Raw genomic sequence first — 17,760 nt, 5'->3', positions numbered from 1 at the left:
TTTCTACAGCTGCACATATTTAAATAATATATTGATCATGAAACTTGCGTCACATGTGTTATACATGTTTGTACATGATCATATTGTATGCAGTGCGCATGCCCCGAACCTTACAGATAATCCCGCCACTACATTAACATCCTGGCAGTTGTAATAGAATAAAGCATAGTACAACACGTAGCGTGTGGACTCTCTCTATATGTAACATCAAACATGGCAATATGTTCAATTCAGCATCAAGATGATATGAAGAACCAATAATTGAACATCAGAAACAGATAACGATACTAATTCATGGGATTTAATCCTTAATAAAGATCTACCGCTCCATTGCAACTCCTTCACCATCAACTTTTGCAATAAATTGTTCATTAACATTGGGTCGCATGGCGTATCGCAGAACCTGTGATGGAACTTCGCAAGGTCATGGTAAAGATACTTTGACAAAGAGCTGAACTTTGATTTTGAGACTATTCCCTTTTCACCATCTGCAGTATATTTACTGAACCAATAATGGAAATGTTAAGGTCAATGCAACAGTACTAGCATCTTAGCATTTAATTTTCGTCACATATATTGGTGTTCGCACAATTAACTGTTGCTGCATATCAATTCAATTCGATAGTTTATTAGCAAAAAGTTCATCGCCTTAACATCTAGCGGTTACGTTTACATACAAACAGCATGATCAGATAATGACATAGGGATTTACACAATTAACATAATTATTGCTAATTCAAGAATAAAAAAATTCTATTGGTGATCCAAACATGTTACTACGCTTGAACTCTGGCATAACCACACAAAACCCTTCGACGATAATATAAACCTTTTCCTTCTTCACATCTCATAATTGAATAGTATTAACTTTAACTTCAACTTCAACTTCAAAGTTTATTGACAGAAATCGACATACATATGATCATTAAATACATGGTCGTGGTGATAATGTAAACAAATACAAACACACAAATATTAAGTAGTACAGTTGAGAGCATTATACAAAAACAAAACAAGAAAACAAACCAACACAATAATAAGACAGTCAAGTTATCATCATTTATACTTAATTGTTACAGTATATATATTACAGTATATATATTACAGTATATATATATTACAGTATATATATATATTACAGTATATTTAAGAAACAGTTAAAGTTAAGGGTATATTTTCTTATCTCCATTGCAAATCTTATAAACTTAACAGTATTTAGTAATTTACTAGCTGATTTGTTTAGAAATGAAGATTTTAACATATTTATAAAAGACCAAGTGGTGTTGCCTAGGTATATTTGTCTCAATCTATTGTACAACATAACATAAAATAATACTCGTCTTCTATCATCTTTGCAGAACAACATTGCCAAAACTTGCATTGTATTGTAAACTTAAAGAAAACTTTTGTTTTGAAAATCAATTTACTCGTACAAACTTTTAAAAATGAAAAATAAGAAACCATACCCACTGTTTACATTCATATTCCACTCATTGGCACTATAACGGAAGACGAATTTGAGCATTTTCAACACTTGACAAAAAGTTATGGCTCCAATGATTGCCCGTCGTGTGGTTTTCAAAACATTTTTTTTGTAAGTTTACATACCATTTATAGAAGCATTCAAATCTGGAATAAACTGGTCACGAATTCTACATTTAAGACCATAGCGTCAAACAAAGATAATTTGGTTTTGACATCAATATGAACTTTGTCAAACACAGACAAGAAACTATGGTTTATGGTAGGCCTTTTGAGCTTGACCATTTCGTAGTTTTACTGCATGTATGAACCCACCCAAGCTCTCTATAAAAAGAAACAATTTTAGTTTAAATCCTTACACTTTATATTCAGAAATTTAAGATATTCATTCTAAATCTCATGAGCTATATGAAATCCCAGTAGTTTTGCTACATAGTTAAGAATAGGCAATCATGCTGTATATAGTTTAAGTTTTTTAATTATCCTAGTGGAACAACGTCAAATAGTGAGTTTTACGAATATATGGCTTTAAATGCTTAGTCTGCTATTAAAGTCGGTTGCGACTAATAAAATTTGCCAATTGAAGATGTAACTTTAGATACATCATAAAGCCTTGTATTATCGTAAAATATAATGAATATTATATATTATATAGTTTTCAACTCGTGTTCCGAATTTCAAACAATTGGTACAGTTTTCTTGGTATTAACAGAACTACTAGTATTCTTTAATGCAATAACCATGAAGCTTGTTAAAGAGTATTTGTAATCCTGCTGTAGAGTATGGAAACAATACTCTATCGTCTGCAAACAACAAAATGAATATCTACAGTTCGTTGAGTGTAATAGTTTCAGCACCATCCTAATCATATAAATTGGTAGACATATCGGTTATAAAGATAATGAACAATAGTGATTATAATGTATTCCCCTGTTTAACTCCCATGAAAAAAAATCTGAAACATTGCCATTTGATCGTTCACATATTTTTACAGACTTGCACATAAATTATAACTTTTTTATTTTTTTAAAGACAATAGTTTAATAAAATGCATTATTTAGTAAGCAGTTAGTTTATCAGTCAAATTGATGTTTGTTATACATGTGTATGTATTGATTTTGAATAAGAGTGTCATTTTAATATGCTCTTAACAATATATAATTAATTAGGCAAATTCAGTACCAAAATGTGCCATCTTGTTGATCATTATGAATAAACAACATGCGAACACCAAATAAGTTCGTGTTCCTTCTGGCAATCTTGAGAAGAAGATACGAGCTTTCTATGCCTGCGATCTCGCTGCGATCGCTCCAATTTTCTGTATATCGCAAAAAGCAACACGAACACACAAGCATCTTCGCCTTTAATCCTCCATCTACTCAGGTCATACCACAATGTCAAAGGATAATCCCTGGCTTTTGCAGATGCGCCATGCTTGCCAAACAAACAAAAGCATGTTGACGAAATGTGGGTCACCAAGGCGACACACAAAACCCATGCCTATCTCAAAGTCAAACACACAAAAGGTCTTAAGGTTAAGATGTTTTTAATAAGCGGCTATTCCAATTGCCTTTGGTTTTTAGATCATCACGGTAAGAAAGTTGCTTATCTGGGAAATAAGCATTGGACTGAGGAATTCAGAAGCTTTGTGACAATTTGTATTTTTGCATAATAAAGCAGATTGTATCTTCCGAAACTGAATCTTGAATGGCGACAACGCCCGTTGCAAAATATCGATTATGGAAACAAGAAAGTACACATAAACCACTAATATTGTATAACGGGGACATACGTTATCAAACTCATCGTTCGTAATGTTAAACGACAAACGTACTCAACATTAATATCTTACGTCTGAATCGCGTCCATATAGCGTAACAACTGTTGTGTTCCATTCCCAAGGCTAGGATTATATCAATACAGGTATCGTGTGAACTCTTTGTTGGCTCATAAATGTGTTATGTCAACACTGTTAGTATAATACACATGTACAAGAGTTAAGTTACCAATTGCAACACGACACTCGCTCGTAAAAATGTATATGTAGAACCAACAACCCTCATTGCGTACATGAGTAGTAGTGATGATTCTGACTCTAATAGCTGTTTATACGCCGAATCGTCGCCATTTACAGTCACGAAAACCTACTCTCTCTCAAGACTGTATAAATAGCAAGAATTAGTGGGATTGTGCCGAAACTATTTTATTAAACAAGTTTTTAATTTGCATTTTACATACAAATGTTTTCCACTCCATACTAGATTTAACTTTCCCTCCCCAATCTTGTAGGCCGTACAGTATTTGAGCCATCTTCTGTATCGCTGCGGTAAAATCGAGGCCGTTCAGTATTTGGTCCATATTCTGTGTCGCTGCGGCGAGGCCGTACTCCACCTTGACCTACCGCCTCCACCAGGCAGCTCAGTTGCTCCCTAAAATCGTTAATAAAAGTGTTTATGTATGTTCATATATTAACAAGGTGACCCTACACTAGCATTCGGCGAAAGCCCATGAATTATGGAAAAGTGAAATAACTATAAATATTCAATATTTTAACTTAAAATCAAGCAAATTTTCGAATATAAAGGTATATTAGTCTAACGGTAAAATTAAAATGGCATGCGCCTACTACTTTTATCATATAATTTATAGTTGGTTTGATCACCAGTGCAAACCCTATAAAAGTATATCTTACTGTATGTCTCTGAGGGTGTTTTCCTGGCGGGCGAGTCGCTGCTGGACGGTGAGAAGGGACAGGCGATGGGAGTCTATCGAGTCCCAGACGTCCCGAACGTACTTGCTCATTTCGTTTAGGGGAGGCGACTCCCACTTGTCCAGAACGGATTTCAGATCCTTGATTTCTTCAAATTCCTTGTAGTGTGTCTTCCGGTTGAAATAGCGCTGCAAAAATGGTTAAATTCTCGTTCTCATACAGATGTAACAGTTCAACGATTAAACTTGCTTAAGCTACAGTTTTACCAAAGGCGTACCCAATACTGACCAGCCTGGATTACCACGGAACACCCCAGATTAAAAGATATCGGGATGTTCCGGGATGGGCCTGGGTAAAATTGAGTCGACGGTCCCTCGACAGTCTTAAAAAATCATTTGAATATCGAGCTTATATCAAATATCATGTATCACTTTCCAATTACGTACATGTCCAAAGATGCACGAGTTGAGCTCTACCCTGGAGACAATCCAGGCGCGGTTGACCTCGAGGCCTCGCTGTGCGTCCTGCTGTACCTTCTGATAGGTGTCCGTGACCTGGGCGATCAGGATGTTGAGCAGGATCACGATACACGTGAATAGGAAACACAACATCAATATCATGCTCAAGATGCTGGGAAGGGCAGAAACGGCATGATTACATATGACTTGTCAAGTCAAACGATTTGAACTGTACTAGTTTGAATAAAGGTGTGTGAGCATTAATCATATCTTGATATGACCTCTTATAGACGAATAACAAGTGATTTGATTTCCCCGAAACAGCAATATGTATACATTGGCGTTGATTTGACAAAATGGAACACACTTTGGTACAATGTAAATGGTTAAATTAACTGTCTCATGAAAGACTCTCGTTTCTTATGAATTGCCGTATTAACAAACAAATTATGCAGAGTCGTTAATTTACCCGTATCCATTATCGCCGGCGTACTCCACAACCGGCGCCGCCTCCGTCAGGGACCGAACACCCACAAACAGAATCCCCCAGAACGTGCTAAGAAATGATAGATTAGCACACGCATTAATCATTACCTGTTCATCTGTTGAAAGACTAAGTCGTGAGAACTGTTTAACCATATTTTCCCTATATAGGCTCTTTCGATTCAGCGGATTTCTCCAAAGTTGGCAATGCTTAACTTTTTCGAGAGAAAATGGCAGAAGCCAGCAACTGGACTTAGTATAAACAGTATGTATCATAAAGTCATTTTACAAATATATATAAAACATGTTATTGATTTGAGGAGGAAGTCAGTGGCGTATATGGAGCATCTTTCCTGGTTTCCATATGCAATGCAAGTATTGGTATAATGCCGGTTAAAGTATGTACACTGTTTGAATGAAACATCTTAATTATATATATTTAAAAGGAAACAAAGTAGTTATATATCTTGACAGGAAAAAAATAACACATAATTTCAAATAAGGATAATTTATACTATATGGTATTTTGAAAATTCTATTTACTTATACATATTACAGTAAAACCCTATATGCAACCACCCCGTTTTCAAGACCACCCCGCTAATTAGACCGATTTTTTTCAGATACGATCTTTTCCTCTATTATTCATCGGTCGTCAACCCCGTAAAAGGGCACCCTGTTATTCAGTAATACAACCCAGATCCTTTTAATTAATCACATGTCAAATTGATCCGTTTATGCGACCGCAGGCAATTTGTTGACAGGTATACATTTTTGTATTCACACCACGATTGACACGCAGAATCAGATTCAAAATGTAATGACAGGATCTCGGGTAGGTCCTTTATGATGTTGTGCGGCTATTATTATCCCTTTTAACATAATTGATAATTGATTAATGAAGTTACCCGAGTTCTCCTAATTAACTGCCATACAATTATTTTTTCATCAAGTCAAGTCAACACATTTATTCACTCAAATTCATGCACAACATGAAAAAATGAGGTAATTGATAAAGACAATACAATTTTCAGAGGCTCAAATTGAGTATTCAAAGACATAACATCAATTCAAGTGTATCAAATATTTAAAGACCAGATAGTCCCATTCAACATTCACAGCACTTTATTCATTTTAATAGTAAAGATCAAAATTTATTCAACTGCTAGCTTATATCAGTTATGAGTCCTTAAAAACAAAAAGAACTTTGTTTGAAAGATAAGATTGATTTGTCAAATTAATATTCTTAGCAATTAACATATTTAGGCTGATCGTGCTACTAATTATTTGGACTGAAATTATAAAGTCTTAAGAATAATAAACTATGTTTCAACTGAAAACTTAAGATACAAACTTTTTTTTCTTTTTCCAGGTTTACTCCATACTCAAGAGAAAGGCTGGGCTTATAGACACTATGTTGTTTTGATACATGCTATTCATTGAATAATGTATATTGAAATACCAAAAGAGTATTCTGTCTAGTCATAATATTACTTATAGATTTAAAAACAACAATGAAATAATAAAAAAAACTATACAGGTATTTTGCTTTGTTTACGTATTTATTCAAAGAAGTTTATACTTCCCGAGTGTCCGAATTAGGAGTAATATCAGTTGGACAAGTGCACAAGACATTAAAAAAGATGACAAAATAGATAGAAAATATGAAGTATGGTCGGTAACCCCCAAAGGTCAGTGTAAGCCTAGTTTGAAAGCCACAACACACTAATTGACAAGATAGTGGTAGAACTGAATCGACTCAGATATACCGATGTTCTTCATTGCATATCGTATTGTTTGACTGCTAATCAAGACTTTGATCACCGTAAATGAGACGAGGAATAGAAATAAGTGCAAACACGTGAAGGTTTCAACCATTATTGGTATAGAAGGGATTAACAACTACGTCATTGCTTTCTGCTATGTGTACCACGTGGTACACAATTTCCAGGAAGGTAGTACAAGAAATGTAAACAATGGCTACTTCTGATAAGGTTTTTGCAGTAACATTCACTGGAAATAATCTTCCTGGTGCAAAGTTTCTCTCAGAATTTTATTGTTGAGATAAGTAATGGACACAGTGCTGCCGAGGTTTAACTTCATCTGGGAAAAGACCAATACTAATTAACATGTAAGCAAATTATGCAATCCATGTATACATGTTTACATTTAAGAAAACGTATTGTGATGATATGGTATGCTGTAGGTTTAACATATAAGATTCAGTCTAACAGCTGCACTGGAATTCTGGAATATATTGTAATATTGTTTCTAGCCCAGAATTGAGGTAAATGCATATGAAATGGATATATATATATATATATATATATATATATATATATATATATATATATATATATATATATATATATATATATCAGTTGCTCAAAAACAGGTACACTTTCTCTGTCTTATCATACAGCTGATCTTGTCTGTGTGTCTTAATGTGTATTTGTGAATAGATGACATCTAACCAGATACTAAATGTATAAAATAGGTTTCGATGTTTTATGATTAAGAAATTAATTGCATTTTTTTCAGATGCAGTGCCTGTATTGTAGCTGGGGAAGGCAAGGTCATCATAGTGCCAGTTGATGACGGATTATGCCAGTTGAACTTTTAATGAATCAATGAAAAACTATCCACAATGTCATGATTTATATAGAAAAGTGTGTAACATAGCTGGTACACACAAAATAAAAAAAATATATACATCGATGTGTTGTCAATACAGATATTAAAATATAATACTAAATACATTCTTGTGTTTTGTTATAGTGTATGTATTTAATTTCAATATGTCTCTGCATGCCGCTTAAAAATAGTAAAATGTGCAATTGCACTTTGTTTTACTGAAGGATGTCTTAAATACCCTATAAGCAATTATTAATTCGCCAGGCTATAAGATGTGCGCAAACTGTGAGGCTATGACCATGTCACTGTCCCTCTTGCTCGCTTTATCCACATCCGACAGAAATGTTATAGCACCAGAACTGGAATGCCTTTTCAAAAGTGCTTTATTGTGTACAAAGAATACAGATTTCTTCACCGAAAAATGTAAACTCTGTGTAAGGGATTGGTATAAATGACTAAATTGATGAATGGTGGTACCAGTGTAAGATTTAAACAGATTAACATCATTCAGAAGCTCCTCAAACGACATATATTATCTTTGTTTTACAGTATTTTCCTCCTATCTCTTTTTTGGACTCTCTTGAGTGGAATCAGGTTCACAGTTGGTCGCTGCATTTAAATTGAATTTAATTTTGATTAATGAAACACATGAGTAAGAATGTTCACACGTAATTGTCTTCCTTAATTATATAAGTTATCATGTATATGCATAAACACATATGGCACATTTTCTGCAAGACTTGATAAATCTGAATATTGTGTGTTTCTGTAGTAAGGCGAGTTGAATGGCTATGTTTGTCATACTGCAAGAGGGCCTTTGAAACTTCAATGTATTCTTTGATACAGATGTAGATCTTAGTGTTTATATAAGGCCTATCTGTTTTGGGAATATTTATCAACCTGTCGTAAAATCTTCAATATATTGTAATCACCTTCAATAGTTCTTGTAAAATTGTTTCTTATTTAATACCACAATAGTATGTAATATCAATACTTATTCAGTTATAAGGTTTCTATAAATTTAAGCAAAAAAAATGTAACCCTTTCCCTTAAATTTCATTTGTTTTAGGTTAGGGGAATTGTATGAAAAATTTATTTTGTGTTATAACAGAGTGTTGTTTTTTAAGAGATAAAGGCTCCAAGTCCATACCCAATCCAGTGCAAATCTATGTTAAACAGAGGCCAGGTCGTACAAAGTTTGTACTACCTGTTACAGTTGCTATGGACTTTGCTTATCAGTAAATCTATTTTTAGCATATTGGCTGATTAGAAATCCCTCCTATTCATTCATCGTAGAGGGTACTTAAAAAGTAAGTGTTTAGTGGTCTCTAGCTCACCACATATACAGAATGAATCATCAAATTCTTTCAACTTGCTACAATGAGTCCTGACTCCTGAACCATTCATGTGATATAACTAGGGTGTTCTTTATACTGGGATTGAATGAAACTATCTAATTATCTGATAAAAATGTTTCAATAATTGCAACCTTCAAGCTAGATGTTTATTGTAGATCTGCTTAAATTAGTATAAATATTATACTAACTAACTAAACGCCTATTGCCATGATATGGTCAACATGTAAAATACAATTCATGGTGTTCTTGGGTTTTCTAACATCTTAGTACATGTACGAGTTCCAACTATTGTGATAAAGCTCGTATATATTTGTAAACAGGAAAGTGACCGCTTATAGACCTTAATGTTTATGGCACACCTGGTCTCATCGTGGATGTTGAGCCCAGAGTCTCCTCGGAGAGCGAGATAGAAGGACACGGAGAACGCGAGGAGGATGACGATGAACACCAAGATAAACTGCATGAAGTCATAGACCAGAATCCGGGACAGGATCAGGGCGTAGGCACCGCTCTGTCTATCAGAAGAAAACATGTGTATTGAAAAAATTAGATTTATATGTAAACGTATATTTGTGAAATTATCATACAGTCCGTGTTCCCTTTTCGGACTTTCATGTCTTATTTGATATGATTCTGGTGATAATAATTGTAAGAGTTACGGGTTTGTCGTGTCCTAGAAAAAAAAAAGAAATAGTGGTGTTTATTATATCTTTGATTTAAAATTGACAACGTAGGATGCTTTGTGCATTAAGTACAACACCAGAAATATGATTATTCTTTAAAAAAATGTTTGAAATTACCTAAACACAGCAGCATATTTGAATATGCGCAATGTCCAAAGTATGTATCCGATTGCAAGCACGTGCCACTGTGCAATATTATCCGTAAAGCGAAGAGGGACAACAACCACAAGAAGAATCGAGGCCGAGAAGTCGAACCAGTTAAAGACGTCGTGAAAATACTCCAGGCGGTGCCTATGGATGTAAAACACATGCGAACGCTAAACAATGTTAAAACGTTAGAAATAAATATAAAAACACTGTTATTTAAAGTTTTGTCTGATAAAATGTGCTTAAATGCTAAATGAATAATTAAAACTGAAATAGAACAAAAGAGGGTACGAGCTAAAAATGCTAACTATAGCTTCATGCGATTCTGCAAATTACGGTGTATACCACCGAGTGAAAGAACAAATTTCATTGGCCAATATTGTTAAATCGAAATACAGTACAGTATTGAAATAGGATATTTTAAACTATTACAATAGTCTGTTATATTGACTCCCCGAATGTATTACAGAACATACACACGAAAACACATAGTTTATCAATGAATATACTAAAGTTAATCAAATATATAAATTGGTAATACATTTAATGTGCCCTAATGACAATTAACCATGGCGTCGAAATAACCCTCTTTTGCTCTAGAAATGAAAAAAAGACGGTATTTGTTCATGTTTTTATGACCTTCTCAACTGATTGATTTCCGTGAGCAATGTGAGTCCGACCATGACGAGCAACAGGACCTCGCAAACCGCTCGTATCACGTGCAGGGTACCATGATAAATCTTTGGGTCCGGCGCCATCACTGACGTCACCGCTGCGAACGTGATGCAGAACAGCGAAAGCATGTAGAAGGCTGTGTTTAACCTAAACAACGAAATAATAACAGCATCTTTGTAAGACCAACACCTATTTGCCAGCCCTACAACACTAATGATGGTATTCAAAAAAAATGCACGGTATACGTAACAGTCTGAAAAATTAAGAAGGCTTAAGTCTGAAGTAAAACGATGTTATGTTTATATTGTATATCATTATTCTGCAAAAACTAAAAGGGAGTAGATATAGTTGTTTATTAAAGCGTATATTTTAAATACGTACAGAAATCTTTTCTGAGCATACAATTTCCACTTTTTTCGAATGAGTAAACGGACTGCATCATGGTACACAATGTTCTGTCAAAATCAAAGGTCTAGTCAAACATACTTATAAAGAAAAGTAATGTAAGAAGAACAAGTTCATATAAATCTAAGTAAAACACCAAAGTAAACAAAGAGAGTAAACGAAGGAAATGTACTGCAACGTTCAGGAAAAGTATTCAAATTATGTTTGCCTTCGTGCAAGTTAACTTAATATAGTCTCTGTAAGCCTAAACCTTGCTGAAAGCTTAATACTAGATGTAACCTTATTTCCTTGTTTAGCGATAACATGCAGGCAGGATTTGTCGGTGTATTTGAACTCTGGGTGATCGGGTGGCTGCCCAGCTTCGTCCGCCTCTAGGGCGCCGTAATAAACCTTGATACTGTTCGCAGAACCCTGCGACTCGATGGTACAGTCCAGCACCGACAACACCGTCCGCTAGGTAAGACACAAAATAAGAGCGTGCGAATGTTTGTGGTAAGGATAATGAAATATGTATTAAAAAGCGCAAAAAATACAGATTAGTGTTTCGGTATAATTTCACGAGACCCAATGTAAGGACAACGCCAAAACAATATTAGTAATAAAGAGAAGAATGGACGTCCCAATTTAACAATATTATAAAGTCCAAAATGCAGAAAAAAAGGCAGACAAATACCTATTTGGTACTTTTTAATTTAAAATGTATTTGTTTCTGCATGAATAATTACTTCCTTCCGCTAGCAACATTTATAAAAATATGTCTTCAACAGGTTACCTGCAATTTCTCCGATCTAATAAGTTTGTGGAGCGAAAACTCGGCTGGCTTGTTGTTGTCAGACAGAAACAGACCCCGGACACTACAAGTAAGTTGTATTGATTAATATATTTATTTTAAATATTAAGATTCAATCGAGAATTAAACTACAATGGCGAAACGCGCCATGTCATTTTACACTGGGGATATCGAAAGGCAGCATATTAGAAAGAGTCGTTTTTTTTAACCTTATCGTATGGCGTGATGACCGTATCGTCGTATCCTTAATACTTGGTGACTTTCGCATGTTTAAATCATAATAACGACTGATCATTTTAGGAGTGAAGAATGGTTAGCCATTCGGCTATCAATTATAATGATTTCATATTGAATTGAAATAATGAACGATAAAGAAACTACCGAATTGAACTCTTCAACTCGCCTCGATTGTATATTTACGTTAAATCGGATTGGATGGATAAGAAATGCTAGTTTACTTGCAAATTGGAATTTATGGTCGTTTGTACAATTATATCCTTTATAACAGCGATGGTGTTGGGCGAAACATAACCATTATACCAGTCAATGATTTGAAAGAGGGTAACAAATAGCTCACTATAGTATACAGTTGCGTACAATCTGTTGGGCATGTATGCCAGAAGGAGGGCGGCGAGCTCGTCATTCTCATTTTTGAGGGCGGTCTCCAGAGCGAGGCGTCCGTCTCTGTCCCGGGAGTGTGGCAGGGCGTCATTCTCAAGTAGCTTGCCGGTCACACCTGTTCATGCATTAGAACTTTAAGCCCTCAGCATATTTATCAAAGAAGGGGCATACTTTAAATACGAAGGGCAAAATATACAAGTTATTCGTACTACTCTTTCGCCTTCACCGCTCAAATGTGTGCAACAGTAGAACGCTTAGAGTTCACGTTAGCCCAATCATACCCGGACTCCATATAATGTGTTCAAATGTATACACGACTAAATGTTACGATATTGTATGATCTATCTGAAGCAGTTGATTGAATAAGAAACAGCAATGAAAACATTACTGCCTTTTAGTCCTTGTTCGACAGCGAAGTGTAGAGGGGTCTTGAGGGATTCGTCCGCGGCGGAAGTGTTTGCGCCCCGATGGATCAGGCTGTTCACCATCACCAGGATCTGAGACATAGGTAATGCACGGTGTAGTCTATGTTAATATAATTATATATTGTTTCCGACAGCGCGATGGAGTTAATGCAAGTAATATCAACTATAGCGGGAACTTGTTAGATTTAAATTGACAAAAAGTGAAAACCATGAAGTGTGTTTAATGCATTTTAAAATGGTAGCAGCTAATGCAATAAACTGAGAAGAAAATAAATCGTTTACAAAATATCTATATTTTGACATGTTTTACACACGTTCATTATTTTGAGCGCACTTACATAATTATACAAGTGATACTAATGATTTAAATTGTTAAACCTTTGACTCGTTCTTCCAATGTCCCAAAACATAAATAAGCGCCCTGTCAAAGTTTCCGGTCTTGCTCACTATCATATCCGTTAACACTTCCATTTCCGCTTCCTGTCGACCAATCAACAATGTTCGAGTCTTGTTGGCAACCTTAATCAAGTAGAATAATAGAAAGCAAATTAATTTAAAGCGTATTAATGGGAGAACCTGTCAAAAGAAAAAGTACATTTCTGTTGCCCTCTTTGTTCTCCATTATTTTTAAGTTTTAAGATACCTGCAATATGATTGTTAAAATTACTTTATGTAGGGCTCATGTAATTGAACGGCCCTCTACAGCATTTAATGGCAAGGCAAATATAATAAATACACCGAGAAGAGTGTTTTATCAAAATGTAAGCTAATGAATCGCAGTCGGGCGAATGACTTTGAACGTACCTCCCTCTGGAATTGATCAGAAGCCGCCGAATCGCCGATTTCCGCCGCTAAGGACAGTGACGCCTCGCTTCTAAACCCTTGATCTGAAAACACACCAGAAACATATACTCAAACCTCATCTGAGTGTTGGATCATGCAGTCAGGTCTCTAATTATACTCATATGATAACAATAGTCCATAGTGGAAGTTTTAAAACATTTGTGTTTACATTTTGGTATTGAAAAATATTTGCATGCACGTATACATTTCATTCCAATATGAATTTCTCGGAAAAATAGTCAAAACTGCCAAGCGTTCTCCGATTGAAATTATTGATCTTAGTATTCAGTTATTCGGTTATTCCAAAGAAGTCAATGTATAACTAATATGGTAACGTATTTGATATATTAGTGTTTCTAAACTGCATCACCTTTATGACTTCCCGTAAAGCTGATATTTAGGCAGACAATATACAATGCCTTGCGGTTCCACAAACATACTGTAACGACATGTTTGCATACATATATGTGCTCTTAACTTACTCTCTGGGATTAAAAAAGAGGATCAGACTTACGACCTTTTGGATGAGAGGCTCTTGCCACTTTCACCTTCCAGGTAAACTTTCTCATGAACTCTCATTATGGACATCAGTACGTGTCAGTTTCTACCCAGAACACGATCTTATACATGAGTATATAAGCTATAAGCTTTCATCACAATCGAGCTAAAGGAAGAAGGTATAAACCAGCTATTGGTTAATATGTGAATCGGAAGTCATGATTACCTAAGTAATCGAGTTCAAAGTTAGCCTCCGGATTTCCCTGTTCCATGCGTTGGGCACGGCGCCACTGGCCGCCCTCCCGCGACTTGTTCTTCACAGGCATCACTACTGCTGCTGATCACGTATCCGCTGATCTGAGAGGGATTCTGTCTGGAATGAGGGTGTATCGTTTTTAGAATTTAGTGTAATAGTGTATAATGTGATCAACACTACATTCGTTTGCATTTGCGTTTTATTTCTCAAAGCAATATTGTTTCTAAACATTGTTGTAATTTACATGGAAATAATTCGAATTTTGATTATGATTAATGAAAGCATGAAATTACGTTTAAAGTAATTACGCAAAAGAACAACAGCAGGTGGATGCCATCGTATCAACGAACGTATCGATAATCTTATATTCTTGAACGAGGGACCTAAAAAAGTTCTGCCCCTATGGATAATGTTGTGCAAACCACAATATATTCACGAAATCGCGTTGTGTAAACCCACAATATTGCTCCCTGTGCACACACTCATTTATGTTATCCTTCTAATTAGTGTCTAAACCCGTTAGAGTAGTCTGTCCTTGGTTCACCGCACTGACACATTTTACTTTGAAAGTCACTTCTAGTATTATATCTTCGCCCAGAATAAACGTTTTCGAGACTTTGGCACAGGAAAGATACTAACAGAATCTAGTGAAAAAAATGTAAATGTTATTCTAAAATGATATCTTATTTTTGAAAATATCCTATATGTAGGTTTAATAATCTTATTCAGAATAATAATTATTCTCCGGCCTGCAATCCCTACCTCCTTAGCGATACCTCAAAATTTGTACTAGTGTCTTTGTTTCATCAAGTATGCGTATGCGCGAGGAATGACTTCATGAATCGAGAAAAAATGAAATAATTTTCACGATATTTCGCTTAAGAGTTGCCTTTTCCTTCTGCTGCTCTTCATTATGAATGGACGCATATCAAGTTACATTGCCAAAAAACATTTGGCAAAGAATACCGTCTTTTTTAATGAGGACATAACGATGTTTTGTTATCGACAATGTTTAAACAACCCTGACAGAGTTAAATTGCTGGGAAATTAATGGAGTCCAACATCGGTGTGCTAGGGTACGCCAGATCCCTTACAAACAGAGTCTGTGTGATTTGCAATAAGAATAAATACTTTGTTGTTTCTGCCTATCCATCACAACAGACAGAAGTCATAACCAAGCAAACCACCTATAACATCATATTTAGGCAAAAGGTCTTCTTAAAGGGTCAATAACTATAAAAAAAAGCCCAAATATATTCTATGAATAGACATGATTACACGTTTTGATTATTCTATAAATAGTATCTACGTAAAGTACGTAAAGTGACGTATGTTACTGAAAATAGAAATGTTGATGTATTTAAGGATCAATTAAATCACAGGGTTCATCATATTTAAATGCTGATCTGGACACGCACACACTCATTTTACTCGGACTATTGTGTATGGTGTTTCGTTTAATAGATGAGGTGGGCTAGTGGTTGACCTAACGAAAGAGAGGAAGGGCACGAGAGAAGCAGTGGAACGCTTGGAACTCGTTTTTGTTCGATATTTTTGGGGTGAACGAAATTTGAAGGAGGACGATTAAAAACGTTGTCGTTCGTTCTGACTTACATTATAACATTATTTTTTAAATACTTACATTACGAGGTCGGGTAAATTTCACACAGATTCTGAGCTATTACGGTGGGAAATACGAACCGGAACGATTTCAAACGGTAATTTTTGTAAAAGACTGTGTACATTGTATGTGTTTTCATACCGGATCCGGTTTGACCATGGTAACAAGAGTCGAGAAACAACTGTACGATGTATGTTTACCTGTACTTTTCGAACTACCATTATTTTAAGTGCGTTAACGGGAACGACTTAATCTCTAACTATATTGAGCGGGGTCAAAAATAGATGTCAATCTTTACTTTTGTTGTTGCTGAGTAAAAAAACCCCATATGCGTTCTACTTCTACTTCTTTATTTGGAAATACAGATACAGAGAACGCCATAATTACAATTTTTTTTTCAATAATACGTATGAATAATACGCCTTATACTCGATCCACTACATCTTTGAAAGACATATTAAAAACAAGAGTTTCCACTGGTCACCGTTCCGTTGTAGACGTTATAAAAATAACTTCACTGTGCTGTTTGCGGAGTTTTGTGCTGTTCTTCCAAGTTTCTTGTTTGGGATTTTTTTTGTTCTATGTCTTTGGCGTTTAACCAGTGCCATTAAACCGGGTTTATGTTTAAACCTTTTGCTACTGAGCTTGTTTCTTTAAGTTTTTCAAGTAAGTATTGACTCATTTTTAGTAACATATTATTATTGTTTGTGATAATAGTCTGGGACGTCCCATAGCAAAATACTCCACTAATGTTATTCACCCACATGCTTTTTTAAGTATATTTTCACAGAAAGCAGTAAGTCACTTACCATTGTTCTACCTTTGATAATGTAACAGCTCATAAGAATACAATTGTGTTTCATAAAACAACATAAAACCTATATTATTGAGTCTGGTATCGGGGTCTAACCACTGACTGCACTGTGATGGGTTCGAATCACAGACAGTCTGGTGTGAGGCTTAAAGCACAAGTTTAATTTTAACCTTGTCGTAAGCTCGTTGATACGACAGGAATAGAATGCTGGGTTACGTTTTATTCTTAAATGTTTACATTTATATATTTTTTAAACTTTAAAATTGTTATTCTATTAAACATCGACATTTATAAACATTCTACAATAAATGCATTTAAGCGTTCCTGAAATCCGTATTTAACACAATTGAAACTTAATTTTACTTTTAACACTGATAAAACGCGATGAGCATGTATTTCCTTATTTAAACAAAATGCGCATGTTAACCATATTTATTATGAGTTACCTATTACCCAATACCTTGTCCTTATTTACTAGTTAATTGTAGATATTATAATTTCCTTTTTTTACTATAAACACGTGCTTATTTCATTCTTACCCAACTCGCGTCTTCCCAAAATGGCTTCAGTCTGGCATCCGGGAAGTAAATTAATCTCACCGGAAGGTGACCTTCGCTGTCAAATCACCATGACGTCATTCCGAACATTTTGGGTACCTGGCAAGTTTTGAAGTCGGCCTTATAAGAACCCCTTTTTGTCTAACATACTCGAGTTGTTTACGTAACAAATATGTATGCTACATTCAATTCGCTCGAAATAGAACTAAATTTCAAAATCTATAAATGCAATTTCGATTTGGCATAACCATAGTGTTTAAATAATATAATATTCGTTATGTTATCTAGAGTTATCGTCTG

At 35.1% G+C, this 17,760-nt stretch overlaps 1 protein-coding gene across 2 annotated transcripts; it reads right to left on the bottom strand.

Moving 5' to 3' along the window:
- Positions 1-1,180: 1,180 nt before the first annotated feature.
- Positions 1,181-17,550, bottom strand: LOC128243904 (uncharacterized). Of its 2 annotated transcripts, none has more exons than XM_052961909.1 (16): positions 17,443-17,550; positions 14,439-14,585; positions 13,676-13,758; positions 13,250-13,390; positions 12,838-12,943; positions 12,423-12,561; positions 11,808-11,889; positions 11,315-11,488; positions 11,012-11,085; positions 10,595-10,777; positions 9,926-10,099; positions 9,485-9,640; positions 5,120-5,206; positions 4,639-4,822; positions 4,175-4,380; positions 1,181-3,911 (listed from the first exon to the last, which is right to left on the bottom strand). In XM_052961909.1, exons 2-16 carry the CDS (start codon positions 14,536-14,538, stop codon positions 3,746-3,748), a joined length of 2,055 nt encoding a protein of 684 aa, XP_052817869.1. In that variant the 5' UTR covers positions 14,539-14,585; positions 17,443-17,550; the 3' UTR covers positions 1,181-3,745. The 2 variants fall into 2 exon arrangements, with proteins under 2 accessions (XP_052817869.1, XP_052817870.1); XM_052961910.1 differs by having other exon boundaries at positions 14,439-14,581; positions 17,443-17,471.
- Positions 17,551-17,760: the final 210 nt, after the last annotated feature.

Source organism: Mya arenaria, chromosome 8 (assembly GCF_026914265.1).
Source record: "Mya arenaria isolate MELC-2E11 chromosome 8, ASM2691426v1".
Taxonomy (NCBI): Eukaryota; Metazoa; Mollusca; class Bivalvia; order Myida; family Myidae; genus Mya; species Mya arenaria.
This window is presented reverse-complemented; position numbering and strand designations above follow the sequence as displayed.

Coding starts and splice junctions, on each gene's coding strand:
- LOC128243904 (XM_052961909.1), bottom strand. CDS start 14,538: ATGCCTGTGAAGAACAAGTCGCGGGAGGGCGGCCAGTGGCGCCGTGCC. Junction 13,391..13,675: donor CTGATCAATTCCAGAGGGAG/GTACGTTCAAAG, acceptor TACTTGATTAAG/GTTGCCAACAAGACTCGAAC. Junction 9,641..9,925: donor AAATATGCTGCTGTGTTTAG/GTAATTTCAAAC, acceptor TTCTTCTGATAG/ACAGAGCGGTGCCTACGCCC.